Raw genomic sequence first — 26,596 nt, 5'->3', positions numbered from 1 at the left:
TGAAACCGCTTTAGTATATTTTATTGATATAAATACAACTAATTTCATAAGCATCAGCTACCATTCTACCATTATATAAGAGAAACCAGTCAAAATGATTAAATATTAATGTGACAAATAATTACAGAAATGCTTTCACTTCTACTAAAGTCGTCTCTAACAGCATTCTATATACTTTGTACAATTTGCTTCTAATTGATGAGATACTTGAAGCAAAGCTGAATTTTAATCAAACTTTCATTTCTCAGTGGAAAATGCTCTCTTCATCAGAGGAGGCTGATTCTTCCCAACATCGAACATCATTTCTAAAGGTGGATTATTAAGAGAACACCAATCAGGTATACGGCCTGTCTGGTTATAATAATCCTTTGAGACTGAACGGCTCCCAAGTATGTCTTGAAGTGCTCCAAAAATAGCTCCTGTGTGGTAAAAAAAATAAAAAATTTATAGCTGATATGAAAACTTTTACTGGAAAATTTTATGTACACATATATCCACTTCATTATATGACAAGAGAGAATGGGTAAAATTCAGTAAAGCATATTCACAGTCTTCAGATTAATTCCAGTTAAGCTGTTCTATATCCTATATTTTGAAAAACCGGGTAAGCCATAACTCTTGTGTTGAAAATAACTTAAATGGCCTAAACTAGATTATAGTGAAAATTACTGTGTTACTATGTTTAAATACAGGTAGAGTACGGTGGAAATATTTTCAACTCTGTACACAAAATAAATAATAATCTTAGTTTTCTTAGCCAAAACTCTATACGTGGGATGACTTTAATGGAGAGGAGTTCATTTTTAAAAAATCAAAGTGCAAATGCTAAGAGAAAATAGACACATAATTCTGAAAATCAATAATGTAAGGAAAAGTAAATGGTCAAAGAAAATTGATTAATTAATTGTTCTATTAACTAAGTAGGCAATTTCTAATAATGAATCATCTATAACCATTAGTAATGTCATTCAGGAACCATTTACTATATAATCATTATTTTAAAAAATGAAATTCTTGGGAATTCCCTGGTGGTCTAGTGGTTAGGACTCTTCACTTCCACTTCTGGGGGTCTGGGTTCAATTCCTGGTCAGGCAAGTAAGATTCTGCAAGCTGCAAGATAAGGCCAGAACAAACAAAATTTAAAAAAAAAATCTTACCTCCCAGCCATGCTACACAATTAGCCTTTGCAGGTGGAGTATGAATTCGGAATGTCTTGGTGGCAAGCGTTTTTTTATATTTTGGTTTTTCTACCAAATACCTTATTTCTGCAAGTAGTCTGTGAAGGAAACCTGGCAACATAGACGTGCCACCTATGACTACCAAATTCTCTGCTAGCTGCTTCCTGGTGTCTATTGGGCACTGTTAATAGAAAGAAGAAAAAAAAAAAAGAATTAACTTTAACTGTATAAATAATGCCTGACTGAATTTAGGAAAATATACAGATTATTAGGTGATCATTTTTATCACAAAAAAGGGTCACAGCAAGCATTCTTTAACAAGGGATTTTTTCATGTGACAAATATACCACCATGATAACATTACCATGTACTTAAATAAATCCTTAAAGATTTAAAAGCTAATAGTGTAGAATTTTAAATTCCAGAGGGCATATAGTAGTAATATGGGAATATTCTCATTTTCAGGGTAGAATGTCTGAGTTGAGCAAAGAACATAATAAGAAATTACTTTTTGTGGAAACCTAATTTTTCGAAGGTACTATTGCCATGATATCCAGAGTTAGCTGTCAAGAGGTAAGATAAAATTCTTGGAAAAACTGTTTCCACAAGAGTTCTCTCTAAGCATCAGGAATGTTAAAGTCCTTCACTGATGTTATGATTTTCAAAAAAGTCCCCAGGTAGAGTGGGAGAAGTAGATAATATCTCCCAAAGTATTTTACAGGAGTTCTATGGCTCCACAGTCATTACATAAAAAGAGACATATATACCCTGTGGAATGAAAACCTTAATACTACACAAACGTGCATGTGAAGAAACTACTCAGTACATAATAAAAATCTGGTATTGTTATCATGGAAAAGAATGCATGATACATCTACAGCACAAACTACCCTGGGTTTGAAATGCTGTCGGTACCATATCTCAGTCTAAAGTAAAACTCAGTAAAACTTCACATAAAAGATAAAAAATGTAACCAATGGCTAAAATTAAAAATACATATTTTAAAAAATTCTTTATAAAGGACTGTAGTCATAAAAAGAAACCATTTACAAAATAAAAATACCTGCATAAGGGAATCCAATATTAAAGTGGCAACTGATTTCTCTTCATTATCTTGCTCAAAAAGGATCTCCACAACAGAATCTCTAATGAGATTAAGAACAGTGTTTTGTTGGCATCACAGAACACAACACAGTACAATAGGTCTACAGATATATTTTTAAGTACCAGTACTATGTGAATGTAGAGTGGTGATTAGGACACAAGGTGTCTGCATTTGTAAATGAGAAGAATAACAGTACTTGACTCACAGGTGTTGCAATAAAGATTCAATGACTTAACAGAACAGCGCCTGGCACATACAAGGTATGCCCTAAATACTAGCTATAACTATCACTATGTATAGATTTTGGGGGCTTCCCTAGGGGCTCAAACAGTAGAGTCTACCTGCAATGCAGGAGACCCCAGTTCAATCCCTGGGTTCGGAACAGCTCCTGGAGAAGGGAATGGCAACCTACACCAGTATTCTTGCCTGGAGAATCCCATGGACAGAGGAACCTGGAAGGCAACATAGTCCATGGGGTGGCAAAAAGTTGAACATGACTGAGCAACTGACACACACATGTATAGATTTACATATATTTTGTCCACCTTAAACCTAATAACAAAAAGGACTGAAAGTCTGTAAAAGTTAATGGAATTCAACAAATAGATCAATAGTGATACAACAGATTTAAAAACAAACCTTACCCCACCCGGCCAAAAGTATTTCTTTGTTGGTCAAAACAATACGTGGCAAAGATGGCTGCTGCTGCTGCTAAGTCGCTTCAGTCGTGTCCAACTCTGTGCGACCCCATGACAGCAGCCCATCAGGCTCCGCCGTCCCTGGGATTCTCCAGGCAAGAACACTGGAGTGGGTTGCCATTTCCTTCTCCAATGCATGAAAGTGAAAAGTGAAAGTGAAGTCGCTCAGTCGTGTCCGACCCTCAGCGACCCCATGGACTGGAGCCCACCAGGCTCCTCCGTCCATGGGATTTTCCAGGCAAGAGTACTGGAGTGGGGTGCCATTAGTTGCCTAATAAAATACTCATTTTCCTGTTCATTCTCAAATTAAAAAAACTCTGTTTTTGGTAGCACAAGGAAAATCTTTGTTGTGATGTAATATTTCTCTGCCTTGATTGTGGTGGTGGTGAATGAGAAACCTACACGTGATAAAATCACAGAACAATATATACACATTGTACCAATGCAGATTTACTGGTTTTAATATTGTATTATGGTTATCTAAGATGTAACCATTGGGAGAAACTTTAAGGAGTTACATAGGACCTATCTATACTACCTTTGCCAACTTCCTGTGAATCTATAATTATTTGAAAATTAAAAAAAAGATAAAACTCCATTTTAAGCTGGATACAAAGCCCCTCCCCAGTTGAAATACTATATTTAACAGCCTCTCTTGCAGCAGAATGTAGCTAAGCACCAGACAATGAGATGGAGGCAAAAGTGGTAGTTGGGACTGGTAGAAAGTCTCCTTTACAAGGAGAGAAGGCACTTTTCTCTTTCCCTTCCTAGGACTGCATGCTTGGAAAACACATGTAGTAGCTAACTCCAGCAACCACCCTGGAACCCAAGAACAAGGGCTATGCCCCCAAAGATGATGAGTGGAAGGAAACTTGGGTCCCTGGTGGCAATTTTTATACCAACTTTGGACGATCTACTTCTGAACTTCTTTTAAGTGAAAGACAAATTCTATCATGTTGAAGCCAGTATTTTCAGGTTTGGATATCTGGTAATCAAACTGAACCCTAACCAATGCAATATAAAACTATATATATAAATATACATATACTGTTAAAATAAAATTTGAACCACACTATGCATACTGAAGTTTTTTTGAATCTTTTTCAAAACATAAAATTCTCTTCCTGATATTCAACATACTTGCCTACTGCCCATCTTATGAGTACAGGATACTGAGGCCTAAGCGTGCTGAACACTCAGTCACTCATGGTTAGCCACCTGCCTCTAGGCCTGCACACTGTTGCTTCTGCCAGCTGAGCTGAATACTTACGAAGCATCAGTTTTCTTTTTCCAAATCTTTGTCAGTTAATGTGATATTGAAAAGACATAATTTTACAAGTAGTATTTAAGAAATGAAGGCTGCTGAGTGGCTCAGTAGTAAAGAATTCACATGCCAATGCAGAGACACAAGTTCTCTCCCTGGGTCAGGAAGATGCCCTGGAGAAGGAAATAACAACCCACTCCAGTATTCTTGCCTGGGAAATTTCACAGACAGAGGAGCCTAGTGGGCTACAGTCCATGGGGTCACAAAAAGTTGGACACAAATGGGTGACTGAGCATGCACACACTTAAGCAATGAAACAGTAGGGTAGAAAATAAACACTCATTTTCTTCATTTCTTATTCTGGGCTCCAGTAAACAGGAGAAATTTTAAAACAGTAAATTAGTGAAAATAATTTAAATAAGAGGTAAAATGATAAAAAGTTACTATCAAAGAGTATTACATTCTCACTTTTTTTTCCCCAATCTACTATATTTAACATCTGTATGTTTATGTAAATCCTTTTTGAATCTCAAACTCTATGCTAATTATCTCAAAATCTTAACAGGATCTTCCATATTTCTGTAATTCTTTTCTGTGCATCTTCTGATCTAATATTTTACAGATGAAACTTTTATAATACAAATTTCATATAGCTTGGGTATGAACAAAAATTACATTGTTACCAGCATGATTATGTAAGTTCTTGGCAACTTACACTGCATCATCAGATTGAAAAATAAATAATAAAAAGGTGAATTACTAACTGGTCCTAAAGATTTAGTACCTTTGGAAGAATGAATTCTTTCTAACTAGACAGTATTTTAAAACAGGAATCAGCAAACTATGGCCTGTAAGTCAAAACCAGTCACTGTCAGTCAGTCAATTCAGTCCCTCAGTCGTGTCCGACTCTTAGCAACCCCATGAATCGCAACACGCCAGGCCTCCCTGTCCATCACCAAATCCTGGAATTTAGCCAAACTCATGTCCATAGAGTCAGTGATGCCATCCAGCCATCTCATCCTCTGTCGTCCCCTTCTCCTCCTGCCCCCAGTCCCTCCCAGCATCAGGGTCTTTTCCCATGAGTCAGCTCTTCACATGAGGTGGCCTAAGTATTGGAGTTTCAGCTTTAGCATCATTCCTTCCAATGAACACCCAGGACTGATCTCCTTTAGGGTGGACTGGTTGGACCTCCTTGCAGTCCAAGGGACTCTCAAGAGTCTTCTCCAACATCACAGTTCAAAAGCATCAATTCTTCGGCGCTCAGCTTTCTTCACAGTCCAACTCTCACATCCATACATGACCACTGGGAAAACCATAGCCTTGACTAGACGGACCTTTGTTAGCAAAGTAATATCTCTGCTTTTGAATATGCTGTCTAGGTTGGTCATAACTTTCCTTCCAAGGAGTAAGTGTCTTTTAATTTCATGGCTGCAATCACCATCTGCAGTGATTTTGGAGCCCCCAAAAATAAAGTCTGACACTGTTTCCACTGTTTCCCCATCTATTTCCCATGAAGTGATGGGACCAGATTCCATGATCTTAGTTTTTTTAATGTTGAGCTTTAAGCCAACTTTTTCACTCTCCTCTTTCACTTTCATCAAGAGGCTCTTTTAGTTCTTCTTCCCTTTCGGCCATTAGGGTGGTGTCATCTGCATATCTGAGGTTATTGATATTTCTCCCGGCAATCTTGATTCCAGCTTGTGCTTCCTCCAGCCCAGCGTTTCTCATGATGTACTCTGCATATAAGTTAAATAAGCAGGGTGACAATATACAGCCTTGACGTACTCCTTTTCCTATTTGGAACCAATCTGTTGTTCCTTGTCCAATTCTAACTGTTGCTTCCTGACCTGCATATAGGTTTCTCAAGAGGCAGGTCAGGTGGTCTGGTACCCCCATCTCCTTCAGAATTTTCCACAGTTTATTGTGATCCACACAGTCAAAGGCTTTGGCATAGTCAATAAAGCAGAAATAGATGTTTTTCTGGAACGCTCTTGCTTTTTCCATGATCCAGCGGATGTTGGCAATTGGATCTCTGGTTCCTCTGCCTTTTCTAAAACCAGTCACTGTATGTTTTTGTTAAAGTTTTACTGGAATCCAAGTCATGCTTACTCATTTACATACTCCCTAGATCTCCTGGAGGAGGAAATGGCAACCCACTCCAGTATTCTTGCCTGGAAAGTCATTAGGAGGAGCCAAGTGGGCTACAGTCCGTAGGGTCGCACAGAATTGGACGTGACTGAAAACACACACACACACACACACACACACACACACACACACACACGGCTGATTTTGCACTCCAACTGTAGAGCAAAGTAGTTGCAAAAGAGACCATATGGCCCACAAAGCCTAAGGTATTTAGCATTTGGTCCTTTATAGAAAAAGTCTGAGGACTTTCCTGGTGGCTCAGTGGTAAAGAACTTGCCTGCCAATGTAGGAGACACCAGTTTGGTCCCTGGTCCAGGAAGATCCCATATGCTGCAGAGCAACTAAGCAGATGCACCACAACTACTGAGAGTGTGCACTAGAGCTTGGGAGCCACAAACGCCAAGCCTGTGTATCACAACTACTGACGTCCATGCGCCCTCGAACTTGTGCTCTGCAACAAGAGAAGCTACCACAGTGAGTACACTGCAACTAGAGAGTAGCCCTCACACGCTGCAACTAGAGAAAAGCCCGCACAGCAACGAAGACTCAGCACCGTCAGAAATAAATAAAATTTTTTTTTAAAGTTTGATGAACCCTGTTTTAAAGTATCATACTTTATCCTCCAACTCAAAGAATGGCTAATTCTGAATTACTCTGAAGAACAGAAAAAAAATTTTTTTTAACTTTTAAAAAGTTGAATAATAAAAATAATGATAAAGTGTGTTAGTCACTCAGTCGTGTCCGACTCTTTTGCGACCCCATTGATTGTAGCTGGCCAGGCTCCTCTGTCCATGGGATTTTCCAGACAAGAATAATGGAATGAGTTGCCATTTCTTTCTCCAGGGGATCTTCCTGATCCAGGAATTGAACCTGGGTCTCCTGCATTGCAGGCAGATGCTTTACCATCTGAGCTACCAGGGAAGCCCCAGTGATGAATGATGAAGCTTAATGAAAAACACATACTTAGTAAATTAATAATACTAAAGGCTTCAAAAATATTAAGGCCAAAAATTTATTTTAGTTCATTATTTTGCTTGTAAAAATTAAGGTCTAACCTGATTGATCCAAGGACATGTAAAATCTTCTCTCCGTCTAATGGGTAGTCAACATTTGGGGGTGGTGAGGGACGCTGAAATATAAATATCACAGGCATAAGTAAACAAAATACAACCTGCAAAAAGGATATACATTTCTTTTTCAGCTTACCTCAGTATTCCCATCAATATTAAATTTTGCTGCCTGGATATTTAGTCCACGCTTCAGATCACTAACAAAGCAAGTGCGCACTTAAAAGAAAAGGAGACATCATTACGGTTTGTGATTGAGTCAATGTTCCAGTTAAAACAATTCTATTCAAGTAAACATGTTAATCATCTGTTCTTTCCAATTTTATAAACTAACTCTGTCTTTAGTTAGCTTACAATTTATTCACATCTAAAAAGCTTTCATTCACTACAGAATCATAAGACATTTTCCTGCCACAAAGCCACATTAAAAAAAATCTTGGTTGGTCAGAACACAAAGCTAAATTTTGGCCTTAGCTACAGTAACACTCTTTAGTTTACGGTTTTTCCTCCCTCTTTGCACACTACATCACCTTTTTTTCACTTTGAACATTTATTCTTTTAAATATTATTTCTGCTGCAAAGTACCTTTTATAATAAGTGGCTTCAAATTATTTTCACAAATAGGTAAGAAATAAAAAATTTTTTCAAGAAGGGACAAAACTGACATTGAGAGCAAGAAATCTAATGATTTGGTTACTTACAAAACATGTTGACATAACATTATATTATACAAAATTCTTTACATTTACTAATTCAAAATATACTTGTTAAGAATCTAAAATATGCCAAGAACCTACTGTATAGCACAAGGGACTATATGCAATATCTTGTAATAACCTAAATGGGAAAGATTCTGAAAAAGAAGATGCATAACTGGGGACTTCCCTGGCAATCTAGTGGTTAAAACTCTGTGCTCCCAATGCAGGAGGCACAGGTTTGATCCCTGGTCGGGAAACTAAGATCTCACATACCTCATGGTGTGGCAAAAAAAAAAAAAGAAAAGAGAAAGAATATATATAACTGAATCAGTCTGCTATTCCCTGAGATACTGTAAGTCAACTATACTTTGACTTACAGTAAGCTGGTGCTCAAGTTACAACTTTAAGTCTTCATTAACTATTTAAGAAATGTGAATACTCAGATGCTCAACATCTTACATACTTAGCATATGAAGGTGTTCTTTAAGGAAACTAAATTCATTGAATTAAAAACCCAAGAACAGATAAATTACACTTAAGGATTTTAAACTAATTGAAAAAACTTAGGTATTACATAAGTAACATAGGAAGTTTGTGAGAGTTAAGTGTACATATTGCATATTTGTTTTTAATATAAATGGGTTCCTACTACACATATTTTCCAGCAACATGCTTTTTCCCTTCATATATTATTGATACCCTTCCAAATCAATACATCTATCTCCTCCTTTTTAAAAGTTATATGGGTCCCACCTGGGGTACCCAATAAATAAATAAAAAGCCATATGGTAATCCTTATGATGAAGGCATCAAATTTCATTCCGCATTCCCTCTTGCAGAGGATGCATATCTTTCCATTTTTATAAATATGCCAGAGTGCCTTCCAAAAAGGTTAGTTTTCAATTCTTATTAATAGCAATATATTAATTTTCCCAATCTCACCAACACTAAATGTCTATCTTTCAAATTTTTGCCAATCTGATGTTTGCCTGGCTAATGTAAACTTCTTTTCACAAGTTGGAGGCTATATGGAAAGAAATATTCCAAGAAGTTATCAACTGTTACATTATGGAGAATAGGACTGGAAGAATGGAAGAGAAACTATTCATTTCACTTGAGATATTTCCTCTATTATTTGAGCTTCTGCAAAAATAATGAAGAAATGACTGAAGTTTTATAATAACTGAAGAGGTTTTAGATAATTATGCCACATAAGTAAGCAATATAATGAAGAACAAGATCTATTTTGCAGCCCTAGCTCTCACCTTACCTATTGTGTGACAATGAACAAATCATTTAATATCTCAGGGACCCAGCTGTACCAGAATATCTCCAGGTCCCATTTAATTTTAAAATTCATTATTGTCTAATTCTCTATTAAACATTCTAGAGTATTAATTTTACATGACACTTAATAATGAAGAACGCTATAGTTTAACTGATTTCCTTTCAGTGAATCAAGATACCAGAAAACTCAATTTAAACATTATCATAAAAATATACTCTAGCAAAGGAGGAACATTAATAATGTATCTTATTAAAGTGAATCTAATATATTTACCCAACTGTAGAATTTCTGAAGTCAGTAAAATGATTTTTTTAACATTATAAAAATGCATTTAAAATACTAAGGAAAAAAAAAAGCTAAACATAAAATCAGTAGTTTCCATAAGCAGTATAATTGTTAATTCATACTGTGAAAACTACTAATTCCCTAGTAACTCTGTATCTCTATCACTGAGAAGTTTCTTTACTAGTACATTAAAAGTAATACCAAAAGGGAATTCTCAGGAAGTCTAGTGCTTAGAACTGTGCACTCACTGCCGAGGGCCTGGGTTCCATCCCTGGTCAGGGAACTAAGATCCCACAAGCTGGTGGTGTGGCCAAATTAAAAAAAATAAATAATGCCAAAAGCTTCCACAAATCTGAAGAAAAACCAAAATTTTATATATATTATTCCACAGGATATATGTTAAGTAGTTTTAGGTTACTGCATTATAAATTTAATACATTTTGTATCTGTACAAATACTTAGAAACATGCCCTCCAAATGAATATTTAATGATGAAAGGAAAAAAAATAGGAACTTAGTTTACCTTTAATGTCCTCCAAGATACCTTCTGGAATTGAACCTAAAACAGAAATTTTATTTACAACTATAGAACTTTAATAAGCAGAAAAAGTCTATTAAATTGCACTCACATTTCCATTTTCCATTTCAGCAAACTATTAAAAAGTACTATAATTTTTTTTAAAAGACAAATAGAAAAATCAGGTTCCTCCCTAAAAAGGGAGGAAATGTCAGCATTCAAAGTCAAGCCAAAGCACAGAAGTTGAAGCCAGATGTACACAAAGTACTAAAGAATGTGACTAATACTCATAAATTTGATTAAAAAAAAAAAAAAAGACCTTAAAAATATAGCAAAATAAATGGCATTGGATAGGAACTGACCAAGGAAATCTTTTTTACCATAAAAAGATTTGCTGGTTATCTTGTGTTAAAGTACTTACAAGAAATAGTAAGGCTTAAAAATGAGCTACGTACTTTTCTTTTACAAAAAGGGAAGTTTCAAGTTGGCTTATCTTTCCTATGATAATGAATGACTGTCAGTGAGTGACATACTAACTTTATGCATATTTGTAAAAAGAATCATGCATAGACAATTTTTTTCTTCAAGGTAAACGTGATTTTTAAAAAAATGAGTGAGAAAGTACCTATTATATAGATTTCTTCAAAATTTTAGAAAGATTTTAAAAGATAATGTTTGGATATGTTATCATTGTTATGTAATTTTGTTGCCAATAAATCGAGTTTTCCAAGTCAGACTCAAAAATTTAGAATCTTTGAAACTCAGAATTTTTAATCCATTGTTAAATATGTAAAAAGTCTCATTAATTTGTAAGAACAAATTATTTATGTCAAGGAAGACAGAAACTTATAGCTATAAAAGGAACCATGATTTAGTAAGGGTAATCATGCACTTCTTCCATCTGGAGCTACATATCTTGTCTGTTACTGAAAGAATTAAAATTAAAAACCACATCTTTAAGATGTTAAGCCATAATCTTTAAAAATTAATAAACTATTTAATCACAAATTTTTTAAGAGGGAGCAAAAAAATTTACCATTCGTAAATATGAATTTGGAATTATTATTTTACCTTTATTATAATAAAGGTATTATATTGGTCCTTTATTGGTCCTTTCCAAATTCTTGTGTGTTTCATAATACAGTAATAATGATATACATAAACTTTATAAATTAGTATAAATGTAAGTATGTATTGCAGGTATATACTCAAAATTTTTTTTACTGGTGAGGCCAGTGTGTGATCAAAAAGTTTGAAGACTCCTAAGGAGATCAGCCCTGGGATTTCTTTGGAAGGAATGATGCTGAAGCTGAAACTCCAGTACTTTGGCCACCTCATGCGAAGAGTTGCTGGGAACTCTGATTGCTGGGAGGGATTGGGGGCAGGAGGAGAAGGGGACGACGGAGGATGAGATGGCTGGATGGCATCATTGACTCGATGGACGTGAGTCTCAGTGAACTCCGGGAGTTGGTGATGGACAGGGAGGCCTGGCGTGCTGCGATTCATGGGGTCGCAGAGTCGGACACAACTGGGCAACTGATCTGATCTGAATGTTAAATGTTAAAATTTATCCCATGGAGAATATAAAGATTTCCAAATCAATTTAAACCTGGCTATATATAGATGAGAGAAATGTAACTAGATTATAAAGAATGTACAAATTTAAGAATAAGTGCTAAAAACTGTAACATTTCACATGTGCTAAACTCTCTCTAGGAAAATTCAAATGAACTCCAACATGTGCCAAAGACATTTGGTAATGTGAGAAAGTTTTCTCTAGGCAACATGGAAGGCAAGCTTGAAAATAAAAGGCTTATTTTAGTTAGGAGTAGATGCTGGCTTTGGGAAGGAGCTTCTCAATCTTAGCGGTTTAATCACAGCCATTTAAACACTGCAAATGAGGCATTCATTGGCTCTGGCTTTGAAAAGTCATATTTAAATTTCAGCTAATTTAGAATAATATGTATAATATTTTACATATAATTTACTTTTCAACTATACTTTTTAAATTAATGTATTTAGTCTTTGTAAGTTTTAAGTGAGTATATTCATTCTTTTTTGAACAAGGTTCTAAATACTAAATAAAGAGGTCACTTAAGGATACCCAAGTATATGTAGGACTTAGATCTAATCTTTGTCAGAACCATGATAAGAGATATTTAAAATATATTTGCATTTCTGATCCTAAGTGGAAAGTAAAAGTGTTAGTCACACGGTTTTGTCTAACTCTCTGCGATCCCATGGCCTGTAGCCCGCCAGGCTCCTCTGTCCATGATTCTCCAGGTTAGAATACTAGAATGGATAGCCACTCCCTTCTCCAGGGGACCTTCCTGACCCAGAATGAAACCTGAGTCTTCTACATTGCCGGCAGATTCTTTACTGTCTGAGCCATCAGGGGAGCCTCCCTTCTAAGTGAATCCTTCAGCAAACAGTGATATGATTTAATTCCTCAACTATGGGGAATATATGGCTTACGATGACAGAGTTAAGATTTGGGGGCATATTAGAAGGAAAGATTAGAATCAGACTTCAAGACAGTTGGTTAAGAAAAGGGTGTCCAACCTAGATGTCCATCAACAGATGAATGGATAAAGAAGTTGTGGTACATATATACAACGGAATATTGCTCAGCCATAAAAAAGAATGAATTTGAGTCAGTTCTAGAGAGCTAGATGAACCTAGAGCCTGTTACACAGAGTGAAGTAAGTCAAAAGGAGAAAAATACCACATATCAATGTGTATACATATGGAATCTAGAAAAAGGGTACTGATGAACTTATTTGCATGGCAGCAACGGAGAGGCAGACATAAAGAACAGACTTGTAGATGCAGGAGTGGAAGGAGAAGGTGGGGCAAACTGAGAAGCAGCAATGATAAATACACATCACCAAATGTAAAACAGACAGCCAGTGGGAATGTGCTGTATGACACAGGGAGCTCAAACCCGGTGCTGTGACAACCTAGAGGTGAGGGGTGGGATAGGGGTAGGAGAAAGGTTCAACAGAGAGGGGAAATATGTATATTTATGGCTGATTCATGTTGATGTATGGCAGAAACCAAGACAGCACTGTAAAGCAAATATCCTTCAATTAAAGATTTTAAAAAAAGAGAAAGTGTCTAAGAACACACAGTTCAGAATTTTAAGGACATATTAAGGTCAATTTTAATGAAGACTTTTATTTAAAATATCTTGGGGGACTTCCCTGGTATCCAGTGGTTAAGACTCTGTGCTTTCACTGCAGGGGGATGGGTTCATGTCCTTGGTTGGGGAACTAAGATCCCACATGCCATGAACCAAAAAGAAAAAAATCTTGGGATGCTAAATTAAACTACACTAAAAAGGTAACAAAGTTTATCTGGAATGGATGAATAACAATCTGATCTACAGAATAAAGAATGCTATTATCTTAACTATCTAAAGACAACAGGAAACAATACATGTAAGGATAAAAGTCCTAACAACCTGCCCTTCTCTTTCCAACATTTATTCAACGTCCAGGCGCTTGAAAAATAAACAAGACAGGGATTCTCAAAGTCTACTGACAGAAAAAGTTAAAATATACTATAATTAATACTGCTGAGGGTGTAACAGAGAGGGGAGTAATTTATTCTGCTTAGGGAAATGAGGAAGGCTTCATAATTTAAATGACCTTTCTGTCAAGGAGATAGATAAAAAACTCAAATAGGTAAAGAAAAACATTCCAGGTAAAGAAACAGTATAAATGAAGGCATGGGGTTATGGAAGAACAACGGTGCCAGGAATATAGCCTGGAAGAGGTAAGAAATTTACTACAGCTGAAATAAGGTGCAAAGGGTTGAGTTTAGTAGTTAAAGCTAAACCTAAGTTAAAGTTAAAGGGTAGAATAAAGTTGGATTGTAAAGAAACATGTGTATCAAACCAATAATTTGGATTTTAACCTGTGGGGACCAGCAAAAATTCTCAAGCAAAAGAATGTAATCAAATTAATTCTGTGAAAGTTATTCCTGGCAAGAGTATGAAATAGACTAAATGGGTCCAAAGAGTAGGCTCCAAGAAAGAAGCAATGAGGACCTAGTTTACAATGTCTTTGTTTTCAAATGTTCCGTGTTATGGAGGACAGAAAAAAAAAAAAAAACAAGACAAAAAACAGATTTCTGAGGAAGAATTCAAAGGATTGATACACTAGTTTTCTAAAATGTGAGCTCAGAAAGAAATAATCCAACAATGATTTGTTAGAATGAATTTAGGGGAAGAGATAATGTGTTTACTTTTAGAAGCCTTAAGTTTGAGATGCCTAGAGGCATATGTAGTTTCTATCTAAAATGAGCTGAAAACATGAAGTTTAGAAGGGCCAGGCTCAGTGATACAGTTAAGAATCAACAGCATATAGATGTAGCTGAAGTTATGGGAACACATGAGATCACGTTTAAAAAGCCAGTAGGAGAAAAAAAGGAACAAAAAATGGATCCCTAGAAGAATATCAGCAGGGAAAGAAAGAGCAGAGCAAACTAGGAAGGAATAGTTGGAGAACTAAAAGAAAACCACAAAGGAAGAAAAGTCCTGAAAGCTAAGGAAAGTAGTATCAGGAGTATATGACGATCCAGATGCAAACTAGTACATACAAAATGGATAAATAACAAGGTCCTACTGTATGGTACTGCTGCTGCTGCTAAGTCGCTTCAGTCGTGTCCGACTCTGTGCCCCATAGACGGCAGCCCACCAGGCTCCCCCGTCCCTGGGATTCTCCAGGCAAGAACACTGGAGTGGCTTGCCATTTCCTTCTCCAATGCATGAAAGTGAAAAGTGAAAGTGAAGTCGCTCAGTCGTGACCGACTCTTAGCGACCCCATGGACTGCGGCCCGCTAGGGTCCTCCGTCCATGGGATTTTCCAGGCAAAAGTACTGGAGTGGGTTAGGGTTAGGGTTAACTATATTCAATATCTTGTGATAAACCATATGAAAAAAGATATATATATATATGTATAACTGAGTCACTTTGCTACACAGCAGAAATTAATATAACATTGTAAATCAACTATACTTCAATAAAATTTTTTTTTAAAAAGAGAGTATATGATAATCCATGATGTTAAAAGTTCTGGAAAGAATTTTTAAAATTTAACTACTAGATCTGGTGATTAACAACAGCTCAATAATGACCTTGTAATTGGAGCCAGGACATCAGAGTGATGTGAGAAAATGAGAGTAAGTATGCAGTGTGGGGGGGGGGAAATGAGTTGAATGTAAACCACTCTTAGATTAAAATGATTTTACCCATCACAGAGGGAAGGCTCTGTTCTTTAGCAGCACCTGTGTCAACAGTACATTGTTCCAACAGTTGAGTTTCCAACTCCCTGAAGAAGAAAAAAAAGTTACTGTAATTAAAATATTGCAATTGATATCCTTTTTCTATTTAATACTTTTACTTCATAACAGAACATGATGCTTTAAATAACAGTGGTTTTACCCTTAAAAGATGAACATACTCAAGGTTAATAAAGTGAAGTCGCTCAGTCGTGTCCAATTCTTTGCGACCCCATGGACTGTAGCCTACCAGGCTCTTCCGTCCATGGGATTTTCCAGGCACGAGTACTGGAGTGGGTTGCCATTTCCTTCTCCAGGGGATCTTCCTGACCCAGGGATTGAACCCAGGTCTCCCGCTTTGTAGGCAGACGCTTTTACCGTCTGAGCCGCCAGAGAAGTAAAGAATGGAATAAATAACAATGAATGTCCACATTACAAGTCTTCTATTGATCACTGTCAAAAAAGTAGCATCTTTTTTTTGTTGTTGTTACTTTTTGTTTGTTTTTTATTTCTTTAACATCTGCTTTTTTGGTACAGGTGAAGCAATGTGCTAAATGCCAGGAAACTTACTTGTGAAGAGCTTTTCCTCCTAAGGGGAGTGCTCCCCAACAATTTAGTACTGGGATTCCTTCATATATCTATAAGGTAGTCAAGGATATTACTAGTTGAGGAGGTAAAAATGTGTTTCCCTCACCTCTGCACTATTATTCTATATCAGCTTGGCCGGCTAAATTCTTTAAGGAGTTACAGAAAAATCAGTCTTTTTTTCTTCTCCAAAGAAAATAGCTAAACATATACATACAAATACATGGTAAACAACACACACAGAGAACTCATCTGTTAGAGCCTGGGTGTCCAAAAAAGTAGCCACTGTCCACATATGGCTGGTCTGAACTAAGATACACTATAAGAATAAATTCCACAACAAATTTAGAAAACAGTAAAAAAAAAAAAAAACCTGTAAAATATTCCATTATAATTATGTTAATTATATATTTAAATGATAATATTTTAAATATATTGGACTAAATACACTACTAATTTCATCTCCTTCATTTGTATTTGTAAACTTTGTAGCTCTTAGAAAAATTTTAAATTTCATGTCTCACACTGTATTTCTATTAGAGCTGAGAGAACAGTGAACGATATTGTACTATGGATTTGCTACCTTATTTTACATGTTGTTTTTTCTGATGTTTTATAAAGTACATTATTTATGAAAAGCAAAAAGTCTATGGGTAGGAACACTGGCTTTGAAAACTAACATGGGTTTGTATCTTGCTGTACACTTCTATTAACTTGGGTCAGCCACCTATCTCAACTTTCAGCTTCTCACTTATATAATAATACTTTTTGTTATGAGACTTACACACGAAATACTTTCTATTTTAAAAAGCTATTGCCTAATTCAGTTCCTGAGCAGCTAATGATCCTTGATTTCCTTCCCATGATTATTTCTTCTAACAAACACACATATAGATCTCAAAATTCCAAGTTTCGCACTTACGCACTTCAAATTCCTTTTCAAATGTAGCAAATATCTACTCTAACGCTTGTAAGAAATATTTATACCTATACTTAAATTCATTTAATGACTGAGAATAGACCAGTTTATAGTCAGTAATTTCATTTTGTAACAGCTGAAATTACTAGGGAGTTCTTCCCTATGGCATATGATACAAAAACTATAGCACTTACTGCGTAAGTTATGTTCCAGGTTCTATACTAAATACTTTACACATATTATCTCACTCTAGTCACACAATACCCCTATGAGGTGCAATTATTTTAATTCCCATTTCACAGATGAGGAAACCTGGGCCAAGGGGAGAGTAAGCCACTTGCCCAACATCATACAACTAGAAAGCTTAGCTGAGACTTAAACTTATGTATTTGATTCCAAACCCCAAACTCACAAACCCTATGCCATACTGTCCCCATGATAGCCTCAGGAAATTGAGAGGAAAAAAAGGAATTTACTTTTCGACAGTGAGCCCTTCAGTTTTTTGAAGGCAGTTCTCATGTTGTCATTAAGTTTTAATTTTTCTTGATTTAACTTTCTCATTTGTTTCCAATCACTCTTCATATGACTTATCTTAAAACTTGACTATCCTATCCAACTTCTTTGATGCTAGGTCTGATCTCTGGAGTATATACTGGGATCAAGCCATAATGACAATTTCTACAGAAAGTACATCTAAATCTCAAAATCCTGTAAATTTTTCCCACATATATCATATTTGTACATGATAATCCAAAATAGCGTGATGCAACAAAAACAATTTGTAATAAGCCTAACTAATTATTTCAAACTAGAGTAAAAACTGCAAAATTAGCTGGTTTACAAAAAAGATACAGGTAACACCAGGCTCTCCCTATATCCACAATCTAGGACCATGGCAGAGTTTATCCCAAGTGTAAGAAGAGCCATTAGATGACTTGGAGCAAGCAAGACAGACGGAACCTAGAAAACAACAAAACCAGAATGAAAGTCAGTAGTTGAAGGCGTTTCCTTTACATTTCAAATATATTTGAAAAAATTCATAATTATGATACTTACTCAACCAGTTTCTAGCACCTAATAAAGAATTAACTGATTTACTTGAATTCACACATAATCAAAATATACTGTAATACACAAAAACATTCTTTAAGTTCTACAAGTTGTTTCATTTTGAAATGACAATTATAAAACATTTCTATTAACTCAGTTCTTTCTCTTTTGGAAGAAAAACCGAAAATAATAAAGTGATGGTCCAGAAACACACATTCAAAGAAAATGCTAAATTTAAAAAATAAAGAGATGTTTTTACCTTTTTTTTTTTTTTTTTTGCTCAGCCTGTGCACACGGGTTGTGTGAACAGGTTGTGTGAAGCACTAATTGATTTAATTTTAGGAATTTTTTTTTTCTTGATTTCTTTTTTAATTTATTTATTTATTTCAGTTGGAGGCTAATTATTTTACAATACTGTAGTGGTTTTTGCCACACACTGACATAAATCAGCCATGGGTGTACATGTGTTCCCCATCCAATTTCTCTGTTTCTATCTATACCAGATAAGAACACTAACATAAACACAACTCAAATGATGGTAAAGATATCTCTTTATTTTTTGAATTTAGCATTTTCTTTGAATGTATGTTTCTGGACCATCCCTTTATTGTTTTCAGTTTTTCTTCCAAAAGAGAAAGAACTGAGTTAATAGAAATGCTTTATAAGTGTCATTTCAAAATGAAACAACTTATAGAACTCAAAGAATGTTTTTGTGTATTACAGTATATTTTGATTATGTGTGAATTCAAGTAAATCAGTTAATTCTTTATTTAGTGCTATAAAATGGTTGAAATAGAAATAGAGAAAAAGAATTCTTGACTGTCCTTACTCACAAAGTTTATAATATGAATTATATTTTTTAAATGTTATAATAGTTAAAAACAAAAGTGAAGAACTACAAAAATCCTTAGTTCTAAGTGACACTTTTCAGTGAAAATCCTGCCAAATTCAATCAAAATATGGAAGTCCATCATAACCAAATAGCAAACAAAATAATGGATATATTTCCCTTGCCTAAGTACAGCAGGTATTCTGATAATATACTAGATAAGAACACTAACAAACAAAACTCAAATGCTAAGTCCCAGTAAAAATACAGAAAATCATCTATTTTATTTAGATAAGAGCTGAAGTAACTTCTTATTATGTTTTGCATTCTCTCTACTGCAAACCAAATTCCTGATTTAAGTATAGGAGGGTATGTATAGGGTATAGGGTATGTATAGGGTATGTACAGTTAAGTATAGGAGGGTATGTAACCTGTTTCTCTGTATCTGTCCTACTAAATTATAACTTAGAAAAATTAACTGCCCTTATCTCATAAATAAATTGTGATTTTTGATATATTTTGTATTCGGTAGAATATATGAAAATTCCATTTTTATGTGCTCAGTTTCTTATATATTGTACACATTTTATACACTCTTGCTAAAAAAACTTTAAATTTGCAAGGCAAAAATTTTTTAAATGTTAAACAATAAAGATTTTGGCCTACTATGAAATGTAATCATCTTATGTCATAATTTTGGTCTTTAAAATAATCTTACTTAACTCATATAAAATGATAGTTATGAATAATATCACTAATATCAAGATCTAAGAGTCATTCCTGGCATTGTCCACTTACTCTATGGGAGACATTATTTGAATTCATTTCTAGGAATTTAAAGCCTATGAAATGAAAATGAAAGAGCTGGAAAATTTAGAACAGTCAGCATACCTAAAAAATGAAAAACTAGAGAGACCTGGAAGAAAAATATCATAAACTTCACCAAAGAAGTTTTCATTTCAGGAGAAAAAAAAAAAAAACAAACCCAAAACTTAAAACCTGTAGTAAAATAAGTAAGAGAAAGAGCAATAAATAGGAACCTTCAATTATCCAATTATCTACGTATTAGATAAAATGCTAATTATGCATGAAATAACCATACAAAGAAAACAGATGGTCAGTTTATTTTGTCATCCAATTCCTCTTTTCAACAAAGGAAAAAAAATGAGGACCTTTTAGTTTAAGCTTTGAGTACCTACTAAAAACAACATAAAAAACAGGTACCTCAAAATACTTGAAAAGAACACGAGTGAGTGTCTCTCTGAAGTGGGAAGGACATAATACAGACTCGATAACCACAACTCTGCGGTCTCTGGGATTCACCAATAGATGCCTGAAAAATGATAGTTTTTAACAATTTTAAAAGTTTGTATTTTTTTACATAATGCAATTTGTTAAGGTTAAAGAAACTGTACCATTTTCACTTAAGAAGCTTTATAACAAAAAGATATCTTCATTTTATGATCCACGAAAGACGTTTATCGCTATTTTCATGTTATAAATTTCTTTATTCAATTTTTAAAGGTTATTTTCCATTTGCAATTATTACAAAATATTGGCTATATTCCCTATGTTGTACAGTATAGCCTTGAGCCTATCATACACCCAAACGTTTGTGCCTCCAACTCCCCTACCCCTATGTTGCCCCACTAATAACCTTTAGTTTGTTCTCTGTGTCTGTCAGTCTGCTTCTTTTTTGTTATATTCACTGCTGCTGCTGCTGCTGCTGCTGCTAAGTCGCTTGAGTCATGTCCGACTCTGTGCGACCCCATAGATGGCAGCCCACCAGGCTCCCCTGTCTCCAGGCAAGAACACTGGAGTGGGTTTCCATTTCCTTCTCCAGTTATATTCACTGGTTTGTTGTATTTTTTAGATTCCACAAAGAAGTGATAACATACAACATTTGTCTTTCTATCTGACTTACTTCACTTTGCATTTGTTAGTCACTCAGTCATGTCCAACTCTATGTGACCCCAAGCACCGTAGCCCCCCAGGCTCCTCGGTCCATGGAATTTTCCAGGCAAGAATACTGCAGTGGGCAGCCATTCCTTTCTCCAGGGGATCTTCTTGACTCAAGGATCAAACCCAGGTTTCCTGCATTGCAGGCAGATTCTTTACTGTCTGAGCCACCAGGGAAGCCCTCACTTGGCATTATGCCGTTCAAATCCATCCATGTTGCTACAAATAGCAAAATTTCATTCTTTTTTACGGCTGAGAAGTATTCCATTGTATATATATCAATATATATGCCACAGAAAGACAACATTTTTGATCTCTTATTATATGCCACGTACTGTGTCAGGAAATTTACATATATTAATTCATTTATCTCAGAAAACAAAAACTAAACCCTATTATGAATATTAACTTGAGTAATTAAAAGGATGTGTTCTTTTTTTAAGCTACAAAAGTAGTATACACTCACAAGACTCCAAATATTATAGAAGTTTATAACTTGGAAAGTACAAAAATACCTTATACCTCTTCTAACCAGAAACTATTACTAACAGCAGTTCGTATATTTTCATTATTGTGTGTTGTTGTCGTTTAGTTGCTAAGTCGTGTCCAACCCTCGCAACTCCATGGTCTGTAGCCCTCCAGGATCTTCTATCCACGGGATTTCTGAGGCAAGAATACTGGAGTGGGTTGCCATTTCCTTCTCCATCATTACTGTGTATTTATATTTATATATTTTAACAGAAATATTCATCCCATAGATGCTGTTCTATAAGATTTTAATTAACAGAATATCTAAGACATTTCTGTATCAGTACATATGGATATAAAACTTTTTTGACAATACAGTGTTTCACGATATGGATGTATTAATACAGTAATTAAATTATCCAATCCCCTTTACTAATGGACATAGTATTTCCTTATGCTTGCCAGTTTTCTAGTCTTCAAACATGCTTTTGAAAAGATTGAATATGAAAAAGTTAAAATGGCAGTTGGAAATTAACCTTTTCTTTCACATTAGAAATAATATGACCAAATATCACTATTATGGGCACTAGGAAAAGCTGGGGGAAGGGGGGCAAGGAAAACACAATTGCATTTTACCTGAAATATAGTATATGGATGAATTCCTTTAGGTAGGAATATAGTTCTTCTGTATTGATGTTATATTGTACAACTCTGATAGGCTATAAAAAATTAAAATGATTTATTAATTTACAGTAATAAAATAATCTCAAATTAAACATGTTTATTTACTTTACAAATGGATTTTCTGATAACAAATCAAAAGCAATTTGTATTTAGAATAGATGTAAATATTAAAAATAGATTAATCACTTAAATTAGAAATCTTTAAGAACCGGCATGTCCAAGATGACAAAACATTTTGGTTTACAGAATAAGTCTGTACACACAGTGAGTAAAGACCAGTGCTCATTACATTTTTCATCTGACATTATTTTGGCATCATCAGCAAAAAGCACCATCAACTAAAAAGCATCAAAGGCTTCATCAAATACTCCAGACTTGGTTCAGTTTCTGTTAAATTAGTCCCAAAACACTGACATTTGTCCTCCTGTAGTAGCACTTCACTTGACAGTCTCTTTTAGTTGATATAGGGACAGTCCCAAAGTAAATCAGCTCATAAATATGTGTGGTAAAATAAAAACATGCACCATTACCACTAAAGCAAACACTACCAAACCAGGCTACTGCTGCTGCTGCTGCTAAGTCACCACTAATACATCACCAGGGCTCCATTCACTGCATCCTGCTACAACTTGCACTTTTATGAAAACAAATATGCTCATATTTGTTAAATAAGGGAATAATGTCTATATAATAAGGAAGGTTGTACAGTTCATATTAGGCAAGAGGAGCTGAAATGATAATAGGAGAGTTATAACCTTCATCAAGGTAAAGGAAGTCATCAACTCAGTGGTCACAGAAATGGGCATTCTTGCAGATTTATTTTTAAAAAGTTTAAATGATCCAGTGTACCAGGGGCTACCATACCAGAGTGAAGCCTTTCAAGACCTTTTACTGGGCTGCATTTCTTTCTGGTCCCACCTGAACAATAGCTCAAGCGGCTCAGAGCTCACTTCTGTACCTTCAGTGTCTCAGTACCCAGCAACCAACAGTTTCAACTATTCATTTTACTTTAAATATCCCCAAGAGAGCCTTCAGCTCAGTTGTATCTTAACGTTATTCCAATTTTTTCCTGAGGCATTAATTTTTGTTTTTGCTAGGGCTCAGATTACAAAGTTACATGGGTTTTAAGTTATCTGCTCCAACCCAATTTTTCCCAAAACCTGTCTTTGTTTGCAATCAAGGAGAGGTTTTTCAGGAATGCAAATAGTGAGTTACGGTAGAAAATATCTGTATTCGATTTTAACAAGCAAATTTTATGGCATGCAAAATTATTCTTTCTATTGTTCCACAATTCCTAATCTGCAAAATTAACTCTGGCAAGAAAGTTTCTTTTAAAAAATGTGTTTTTCACAGGTCCTTTGAATTACAGATAAAGAAATGAGAATCTGGCTCATATTTTTGAACAGGGTAAGAATAAAATGATTCTATAATTACATTACAAGGCTCATGCAATTATTTTACTAAGTTTAAAAACTTTCTCTGAATGTTATAGAATTACATTTATATCCAAGTTGTATAGAAAAAGCAAATCTGTAGAGACAGAAACAACATCCATGGTGGGGTAGAAGTGATGATCAACTATAAACAGGCATTAGAAATCTTATTAGAATGATAAAAATGTTCTAAAACTGAACTGTGGTAATGGCTGCATAACTTGATATATTTACCAAAAATCACTGAACTGCATGCTTAAAGTAGGTAAATTTTGCGATATGCAAAATTAAACCTAAATAATCAAAAAAGTTTTCTTGGGTTATACTCTAAGCTATGCATTTAGCACTGTTCTAATCAATCTTACTTAAAGTCATATTTAAAAATATTATACAGAACAGCATTTATTTTGCTAATTTGTTTTAAAAAAATACCTTAGGCATGCCAGCTTTTTTTATCACACTGGGAATTATACATCTTGGACCAGTTTCTCCAGCAAATCCACATCTGCAAATAAAATAGAAAATTGATATACATTCAACTATTATAACATTCTTTCTATATATTTGTCACAGAAACAAGGTTTTGTGTATTTTTTTCAAAGCAGTGGTCACAAAAACATCTAGAAACATCTCTGATGTATTCAAAGGGGAAAAAAAACTAAGGAAAAGTTAATATCACCTATTGTCGTGTCCTACTCTTTGCAACCCCATGGATGTCCATGGAATTCTCTTGGCCAGAATACTGGAGTGGGTAGCTTTTCTCTTCTCCAGGGGACTTTCCCAACTCAGGGGTCAAACGCAGGTCTCCTGTATTGCAGATGGATTCTTTACCAGTTGAGCCACACGGGAAGACCTAGAATACTGGAGCAGGTAGCCTATCCCTTCTCCAGCAGACCTTCCCCAGCGAGGAATCGAACCCGGGGCCTCCTGCATTGCAGGCAGATTCTTTACCAACTGAGCTATGAGGGAAGCCCATTCATAAGTAAACTAAAGGTAAAAAAAATAAAATCACTTTGAATTAGTACTAGTGAAATAAACCAGTGTATTATTTTACGGTAGCATTAACTATTCAGCTTTTAATTTTATTTGAATTTTAGGTAACACATCTCTACAGCCATGAGTCTGTACTCCAGTTTCTGATTTCATTCCTATAGTTCATGTTACTCATAATTCCATCATTCTAATATTATTTAGTTTCCATACTGAAGTTTCCTTTGGTCTATTGTTAAAACTATGCATATCTGACATAATTATAATCACACTGTTCATATAACATGAATTCATAAAATAAGCTTCTGCCCAAACTATTAGTTTTCACTGCCATCATTTTTTAAATTGCATAAAATATTTCATCCTTTTTTAAAAAAAAATATTTTCCTTTCTTGATTATTTAAGTATTTCCATTTCTGTTTTCCCATAAAACAAAACTTTGCTAAAAATGCTGTTAAAAACGATTACCATGTAAGTTCAGTCTCAATATTATCTCTTTTTGTCCTGTCTGGTTTTCAGTACTCATCTCCTCCTATTCCCAAATAGCTTTCTCCATCTTCTTTTAGCTACACCCCCAGGTTTACCTGTTTCAGTGCTCCTCAAACTCCAGGATGTAACCCACTGGCTGGATGCATAAACCCATCTCATCACTTTCCTGTTGTCTTTGTCAATAACCATCCTCCTATATACTAGCATTCCACTTCTCATTTCCTCAATATACCTAAAGTAATTATCTTTGGGTGTCAGCCTCAAGGTACTTACTATGCTATTAAAACAAACCTTTAAAATAAATTTAACAATGCATATGTGGGAAGATCTTGCATAGAACAGTAAGAGAATATCATGAACCAAGAACTATGTTTATCCAATTATGGAGCACCTGATGTCCAATTCTTTTCGGGTTTTTTTGGCCATGCTTGGTAGCTTATGGGATCTTAGTTTCCCAACCAGAGATTCAACCCAGGCCCTTGGCAGTGAAAGCACCAAGAACTAACCACTGGACCGCCAGGGACTTTCCTCCAATTTCTTAAACAGGCTCTTCTGACCACTTGTTCAACAAATAGTTATTAAACACACACTGTATGTCAGGCACTATTCAGGGATATACAACATTTTTTCAAACAGTTTCCATTATATATATGCAATTCTGGCTGTCACTTTCCTTTTTTCTTGAGCCCAGTGCAAGGGTTCTAAATCTGGAGTCCACAGACCACTGCGATGGTCCACCAAGCCCTGAAATTGTGTGCAAGTATTTTAAGGTTTGTGTATTTTTGGCTTTCTTTCGGTCATCAATAGGATTTATGTCATCCAAAAGGATGAGAATCACTAATCTAGTGTTTACAAGTTGCCTTTTAAAATATGGTAAATTTCGTAATCTAAAAGCTGTGGGGGCGGGGGGGGGGGGGGAGGTGGGCAACAGAGGATCTCTAATGTCCACAGGGTTTCGGATCGTTACGTATTCAGTCTTCCTAATTCGACGTCCCACTCTTGGGAAGCAAGATACATTTGAATTTCCAGCACCAATAGCATCTCCGTTCAATAAATGTTTAATAATGAAGGCCGTCATCAAGCATTACAGTTCGGCTACCACCTTTCTAAGGAGATAAAATTAGGATAAGCGCGGCCTAAGTCATCGCTGTCATCCCCTGCATAGGTGACCCCAAAGGGTCCGCTCAGTTTGGGGGTGACGACAGGGGCGGCAGTGAAGGCCATTCTCTCGAAGCCTCTTGGGCCTCTCTAGGAATCAGAACCAGACCGCCGAACGGATCCCCGGGATTTGCATCGCCCACGGTGCAGGTAACAGGGGCCGGCATTTGCGGAGCTCCCGGGGGCGAAGTGGAGGCCTAAACAGCCGCCCCAGAGACTGCGATGAGGACCCGGGCTGGGCCTGGGGCTCGGCTACCCGCCCTCCCTTCCGGACGCAGTCACTCACTTGGTAAAAGCCTCTCCCAGATCTATCACGACCGCCGTTTTCTCCCCGCCGCTTCCCAGGCCCTCGTACAGCGGCATGGTAGCAAACAGGCCGATAAATACCTGGAGACCTACCGACCCCGGCAGCCGATAGATCTCGGCGCTCGGGGGGCGGGGCCGGGGGACGGCGAGCGGGCGGTGGCGCCGGCGGGGACCTCGCGTGGGCGCGGCGCACGG

At 35.9% G+C, this 26,596-nt stretch overlaps 1 protein-coding gene across 1 annotated transcript; it reads right to left on the bottom strand.

Annotated features, from left to right (window-relative positions):
* ACTR10 (actin related protein 10) lies at positions 1 to 26,596 on the bottom strand. Its single transcript, XM_061429018.1, has 13 exons — positions 26,382 to 26,596; positions 23,891 to 23,963; positions 21,978 to 22,060; positions 20,139 to 20,247; positions 17,888 to 17,995; positions 16,102 to 16,169; positions 15,502 to 15,581; positions 10,255 to 10,290; positions 7,600 to 7,679; positions 7,449 to 7,522; positions 2,242 to 2,323; positions 1,158 to 1,359; positions 1 to 419 (listed from the first exon to the last, which is right to left on the bottom strand). The coding sequence occupies exons 1-13, from the start codon at positions 26,456 to 26,458 to the stop codon at positions 238 to 240; spliced, it is 1,254 nt and encodes a 417-aa protein (XP_061285002.1). The 5' UTR covers positions 26,459 to 26,596; the 3' UTR covers positions 1 to 237.

The sequence above is a fragment of the Bos javanicus genome, chromosome 10 (assembly GCF_032452875.1).
Source record: "Bos javanicus breed banteng chromosome 10, ARS-OSU_banteng_1.0, whole genome shotgun sequence".
In the NCBI taxonomy this organism is placed as follows: Eukaryota; Metazoa; Chordata; class Mammalia; order Artiodactyla; family Bovidae; genus Bos; species Bos javanicus.
Note: the sequence above shows the minus strand (reverse complement) of the source record. Positions and strands in the feature narration are given on the sequence as shown.